This window comes from Prosopis cineraria, unplaced genomic scaffold, assembly GCF_029017545.1.
Source record: "Prosopis cineraria cultivar Desert tree isolate PC_DT_omini unplaced genomic scaffold, ASM2901754v1 PC8, whole genome shotgun sequence".
Taxonomy (NCBI): domain Eukaryota; kingdom Viridiplantae; phylum Streptophyta; class Magnoliopsida; order Fabales; family Fabaceae; genus Prosopis; species Prosopis cineraria.
The window spans coordinates 10,564,989-10,571,674 of record NW_026555339.1 but is presented as its reverse complement, the minus strand read 5'-3'; the positions used below and the strand labels follow the sequence as shown (position 1 = coordinate 10,571,674).

General features: G+C 34.3%; 1 protein-coding gene across 4 annotated transcripts; it reads left to right on the top strand.

The window, feature by feature from the left end:
- Nucleotides 1-226: 226 nt before the first annotated feature.
- On the top strand, nucleotides 227-5,583 carry LOC129317704 (uncharacterized). 4 transcript variants are annotated; one of them, XR_008595028.1, is made up of 8 exons: nucleotides 227-539; nucleotides 1,477-1,584; nucleotides 1,687-2,331; nucleotides 2,971-3,047; nucleotides 3,828-4,283; nucleotides 4,377-4,454; nucleotides 4,572-4,664; nucleotides 5,235-5,583. XR_008595028.1 is itself a non-coding variant. In XM_054962061.1 (8 exons), exons 3-8 carry the CDS (start codon nucleotides 1,710-1,712, stop codon nucleotides 5,320-5,322), a joined length of 1,407 nt encoding a protein of 468 aa, XP_054818036.1. In that variant the 5' UTR covers nucleotides 227-539; nucleotides 1,477-1,556; nucleotides 1,687-1,709; the 3' UTR covers nucleotides 5,323-5,583. The 4 variants fall into 4 exon arrangements, 2 of the variants coding, with proteins under 2 accessions (XP_054818036.1, XP_054818035.1); XR_008595027.1 differs by having other exon boundaries at nucleotides 4,557-4,664; XM_054962061.1 differs by having other exon boundaries at nucleotides 1,477-1,556; nucleotides 4,579-4,664.
- The last annotated feature ends 1,103 nt before the right edge of the window (nucleotides 5,584-6,686 follow it).

The following is a 6,686-nucleotide window of genomic DNA, read 5'->3' as shown; positions in this document are numbered from 1 at the left end:
ATATATATAATTAATAATTGATGATACATTGATTGTAAAATTATTAAATTTGGATCTAATCAACTGTACCTATCTAAAATTTAAATCTTTCCTTTTTAAAAGGTCCCGGAATTGAATTTCTCGTCATTATATTCTAAAAATTGATTGTAAGAATAAAAATCAAAATAGGAAAACTCGTAAAGCACAATAAATATAGAGTCAAAATCTGATTCATGTTTTTGGCCCAATCAAACGGAAAAAAAAACAAACAAACAGTGAAAGTTGACTGCTGCAAGCAAAGAGAGAACACAAGAAGCGAATTCTTTCTCCTAATGCCTTTCCACCTTCACCAGAAGTTGCTTCATCTATCTTTTTGAAGGTTTTGGGGTTGAATTGAAGCGTTTGGATCAATATATCGTTGTTTAATGTTGCATTTTGTTTCGCTTCTTGCGTAATGAGTTTCGTTTTTCTGAGAAGCAACCGATAAAATTTTCGCACGTTTGGCCCAAAATCTTGCGCAAAGGAGGTAGATTTTCCAAAATTCCTGTCGCACATGGAAGGTATAGACGTACAGTATTTTCTCCTTTTAACGTTGTTCGTATAGGAGATTTGGGTTTTTCATTTGTTGGTTGATTGTGTCAAATTGCTTCAAATTTTGAATACTGAGTGGCTTGTTTGGGTTTGAGGTAGTGGATTTTTTGCATTCCTTCAGAGTTAGTTGTAATGGTGAATATGGCATCTGGCTTTGAATTGTGGGTATTCGGTTTCTGAGAAAGTGGGTCAAAGTGAAGGAAAATCGGGGTTTATGTCTTAGTCATAATTTTGTATTGTTTTAGTGGTATCAAATTGCACCATTTAGATGATGAAAATGTATTACTTAAGATCTTCAAATCTTTTTCTCTACTACATTTAGCCAATAACTCAAATGCGGAACAAGTTTTGCTGTAAATGACCATAACACTGTTGTCTACGATTGGATCTACTCATTGAGTTGCATCACATGTGTTTTTTTCAAAGGCAAAGAGGATTACTCTCAATTTTTCACCTTTCGGGGTGAAAATTGCCGTTTTGACATTTTTCTTCATACTTCAAGGCTCATTATTTATGAATGAAGGGTGTTTTTCTGAACTTATTTAGGTCATACCTTGTTATGATTTTCTTTGTTCATACTTGCGGGGGAAAAAAACTTTTCCCTCTATTCTATGAAAGGCTGTCTGGGATTGAGCGGGTTATTCTCAGTTTTTGATGTATGAAAGATTGTTATTGAAACCCTTGTGTGTTTGAAGAGTGAATAATCATATCGAAGATAGTGTTTAGTGGATTAGAATATCTTCATCACTGTCATACAGGTTAAATTATGCTGTCATCTTTGTGATTTAATAATATTTGTGGATCAATTCTGGTGGTTTACGAGATATTAGATTTTTCTTGCTTGATGTGATTATTATATCTTTTCTAAGACATGCAACTAACTTTTGCTTTCATATTGATGTTTAGAATCAGACAAATTACAATCAGAAGAGAATAAAATCTCTATGGAGAAACATAAGAAGAGAAAACTCAAAACACCTACTCAGGTTTATGCTTTGGAGAAATTTTATATCGGTAGGACTTTGATGTAGGATTACTTCTATTGTCATATGGTTTTAATGCATCCTTCAAAGTGCTAACTCTTGAGGAACAATTTTTGTTTTTTTTGCTTTTCAGAGCACAAATATCCCACTGAGGAAATGAAATTAGAACTTGCTGAGGAGTTGGGCTTGACAGAAAAACAAGTATCTGGATGGTTTTGCCATCGAAGGCTAAAAGATAAAAGATTGTTGAAAGATGAAGCTTGTGCTAATGGGCGACAAGATATTTTAAGTGGAGTCATCCAAGATCATGTCAGTGGGCTAGGGCAAGATTCATGTGGAAGCACCAAACATGGTGATTATAGGCATCTTGATCCCAAAGAGGTTGAAAGTCATGGCCTTCATGTGGGTCATGACCTTTTAGTTTCAGATGTGGCCTATGAACGTAGAAATCATTATTCAGAAAATGTTTGTGCAGTGGATGACACAGCATCTGAGAGCAGCTCATCTTTGCAAGATCAGGATCCCTATGATGCTGAGCATTCTGGGTATCTAACACCTAAAGGAGCTCTGCCAACTAAAAGTCCCAAGTCTGCCTCAAACATGAGATATAAACCATCAGGCTATCTTAAAGTAAAAGGGGAGATAGAAAACCCTGTCATAACTGCTGTTAAGAAGCAATTAGGAAGAAATTACCAAGAAGATGGTCCGCTACTTGGTATAGACTTTGATCCGCTTCCTCCAGGTGCATTTGAAAGTAAAATCGTGGATCTATTTCATGGTAGGTTGCGCCATACACATTCTGTTGTCACAGTCACTAGACCCTTAATTTTATTGGCTTTGCAATATTAATATGGTGCTTATTTCTGGACCATTGAAGTTTTTCCTTAGGTTGAAGGAAACCACCAAAGCTATGGCTTTGTTGGAAACATATAAATACCTACTTCCACCAAAATCATGGTTTTGGCGATTTCTAATGTGAAACCAAACATGCTCAAAATGTTTCTAACAAAATTGCATCCTAGTCGTATTTCATCTCGAGGAATAAGGTCCCCAAGATAGGATGCATTGAAATTTCTTTGTTTATGCTTCCTAAATAAGAATTCATATTTTCTTCCGTAAAAAATGCCCAAAAAGGAACATTTCTTGCTGAATATGAGGGAGTTGTTGCTTTACTCTGTAATCTTGGGGAACTTATTCCTGGATCTGGATGGTGGATGCAGTGTTTTAAGGTTTCTAACATGTGGCACTGGCAATCTCATGACAATGCATGAATGCTATATGCTTTTTGTATGCTGCTTGCCAGGAAATTTGCTGTTTCTTTCTGGTTTATTTAAATTTAGATCTTATTTTAAACTGCTTCAATAATTGTAAGAATAGATTGTGAATATTATTTCTAATCTTGTGTATTTTATGGCAGAAACATACTACATGGCAAATCGTGGTCTTCACTCTCCTGAAATTTCTGCTGTGAAAAGGCAACCCAGTCTTTCTGCTGTAAGTAGAACTTTCTAATGCATTCCTTTGTTTATTGATATGCCTATGTAAACAGTCTGTTTACGTTATACAATCAAGTGGATTGGTAGATATCTAAACATGCCGTGTGGTTATTCAGAGTGTTTTCATAATCAAAATCACAAGCTTTTTTCTCTCTTCAATGAATCTACCTTAAATTGCATGATTTGGCTTCTCTTTGTTTCCAAACCTAATATCTTGTTAAGGATTCCAGTAGACTAAAATCCCTTTCTCCCTTTTGAGGTTGAGATGACCTATAGTTTCACCTATTTTGACCAACATACCCATCTAACTGTTATTTATATAATATAATACGTACTGAGTATTTTTTTTTTTATTTACCAATATAGAATAATTCAATTTTCTGCATCTTGGAAAGCTAATTCTATAATTTTGAACACAATAAGTAAAATGAATTAAATTAAAAAAGTTTACAAGTTAATTTCCTACGAGACATATTTTTAATAAAAGAAATTGATAATGTTCTTGAGGCTATTTTGGTTAAAATCTAGCTTCAGGCCTTCAGGGGATTTTGTGTGTGTGTGTGTGTGTGTGTGTGTGTGTTATGTGGCTTAGAAGCCTCGATTGTCTTCACAAGTACTTGTAGTAATTTCATACTTGAGCCTTCTTAATCCTGCTGTCTCATCATTTGATTGATGCTGGGCTCCATACAATTGATCTTGCGTTCATTATCATAATTACAGTGATAGAGCAATAATGATATCTCTTGCCTCTTCTTTACTGTTCCTTGTGTATTTGCAGAGATATGATTTGTATAATACCAATTTCAATCCCCAAGATTCACACATGGAAGGAGCAGACCTCTCTGATTTCCAGGATAAGAAATCTCGCCAGCTTTCAAAGCAAAGGCCACCTTTGTACAGTCATACCTTTCGATTTCCTAACAGAAATTCTCTGGATTTGTACGAACGCTCTGTTGGAGAAGCAACTGCATATAATAGCAAAGAGAATCATAGAGTTGGCATCAAGCTTGGCCTTGAAGGGTTGAAATCTGATTCTGCAAGTTACCATAGTGATCACTATGATGGTAAACTTGCAGCAAACCCAAAAGACTCACTGTTGCATGGCTATGATAATGTCAATTCAAAGAATGTACTCAGTGAACATGTAACACTTAAGCCTTCAAGCTTGATCAGGAATCCTTATGTTTCTATGGATACTAAGGATAGAGGAGGCCTATCCAGTAGGATGATAAAGGTATACTTTCATGCCATATGTACACTATGCATTTATTTCTTGAATGTTAGAACAGGGTTATAATTTTTTTTTTTTTAAATTATACATGAGCAGGAAAAGAAGTCTAGTGAAAAAATAAAGGCAAGAAAACAATGTGATAATCCAAATGGACTAAGGATGCTTTCGCATGAGGTTTGTGCATGTTTAAGCCATCCTTTCGTCATGTTTCAATTTTTCCATTGACATCATATGTTCCAATGTTGTTTTGCCTTGCCATTTGACCTTCGTAATTAGTTTTCTTTTATGGAGATCATAGGCTGCAAAACGTCGTGTTGATCCACCTCAACAATACAATGTTAAAGAAGAATTTGTTGCCGAGATGCAACTGCATAAAAGTCAGAGGTCGGTATTTTTTTCTCTTGTAACGCTATTGTTTATATCTGTGTTTCCTCTTTCTTGTGCGCCTTTTTGATTGATAATTTTCTTGGTATATCGGCTAGCACCTAGCAGCATTTATTTTCATGATGGAGCTTGAGCTTGTAATGTTCATGGGGGAAAGAACAAGAACTGTCCATTTGATTTAACTGTTTCCATGTCTTACAATCTGGTTATTATCAAGTTTTATCAATATTTATATGCAGACGGGTTTTTTTGAGGAGTCGATGATGTGATGCTGAGTCATTCAAAATGTTTGTGCCTGTTTGTAAATCAATCAATATCATCATCAATATGTGGATATATTAATATATAGAATTTAAAATACTGAGCAAGTCGCATTGTTTATAAGTCATAATATAGTGCAATTCATTCCTTAAATTTAGTGCAATGCATATAGGAGCCCTACCTAGTGATAACAAATACTTGAAAGAATTTCATCCAAGTTCTGTTCTCGGTTCATTTTCCCTAGAAAAGTTTCATCTGTAATGGTATCAGATGCAACACCTTTCTAACAGTAACAGCTTCACGGTGCAGATCTGCCATGGAGGTGTCATCTAGCTTCAGTGAGGATGAAACTGCCAATCTCAGCTCGTCTCTCGATGAAGCAATCGGTTGCCATTAACCGGTAGATAGGGTTTTTTGAGTGGGAGGTTTTTCTATGTCATGCCATGGATATGTACAGTGAGTGAGCTGAGAAGCACTCTTTGTAGCCAGCGAGAGCAGTCACATTGAAGTATTGTATCTGTGTGATGTTTCTGGTAAGGGCCTGTTTGCCATTGTACAAAAAGAACAAAGCCCGCCCTTATTTAAGTGATGATGTAAATCTCTTAATCTGAAGTTGATTGTGCTAGGAGGTTTTGAAATGCATCTTAGTTTGGTTCCATTTTGATCCTTGATTGAAGCAGCTAGCTCTCTCCATCTTCTGATTTCTTGGTTAAAATAATTCCCCCTCAGGTTGATATTATTCATTGTTTCATGTGAAAAATCATATTTTTAGGGGAGGGAAAAAATGTTGTTTTGGTCTTTGACAAGTAGTTTTCAAGTGACTATTTTACACATATATACCATTCCCATTAAAAATTAACTCATTAAATTTGCTGTGTTAATTAGCATTCTGTCAAATTTACCCCTTTTTTTGGTAGGGAAACAAAAAGAAAGGACAACACCCATTTTAATAATTGAGATTGAATTGAACAAGATAATTGTTGGTTAATTATTATTTGTTAGGATCTTTTAAATTGATCAACTCTATATAAAATTCCTAATTGGTAACATTATTTTAGTAGTCATGAGGACAAATGCTATTCATTATTTTGATTTCATGTGATGCGCAAGGTTCAGATGATAAAAGTGTCTAAATGCATTGATCTAGACAAAGGCTCTTCAAACCATATGAATGGTTTTTGTTCTTTTTAATATTGTACAAAGTTGTAAGTTTTATTATTGATATTCTATGAGAAGAGTGGCTCATTGTAGATTTTCATTTTTATACAACTATCTTATGCATGGCATTACCAGGTCAGATTTAAACACCATTAAATCAAGATAAAAATAACTTCCAATGCAATTTTTTTCCTAACCAAAGTTTTTTATATGACTATCTAATTATGTCATATTCAAGTATTGTTGAGCTCAATTAGGGGTATCTCTGTTAAAAATGTTTTCTGCATTTAATAAGTGCCTCACATGGCACAATGACACTCGTTCGCTTGAATTGAACAATTGTCAAAGATTTTGTTACATAATATTCAAAAACTATTTATCCCTAAATTTTTTTGGAGAGCAACACACATGATAAGTGTTTGGATTGTGATGATTGTTTTGAATTTTTGAAAGAAAATTTATTTTGATAATTTTTAAATATTGATTAAATCCTATAACTATAATTAAGACGCTCATTGAATAAGTAAACTTAGGTCACTTTTTAAATTTAAATTTCAAACTCAATCTCATTCATAAGTGGTCATAGTTTCTTTTACTAGGACC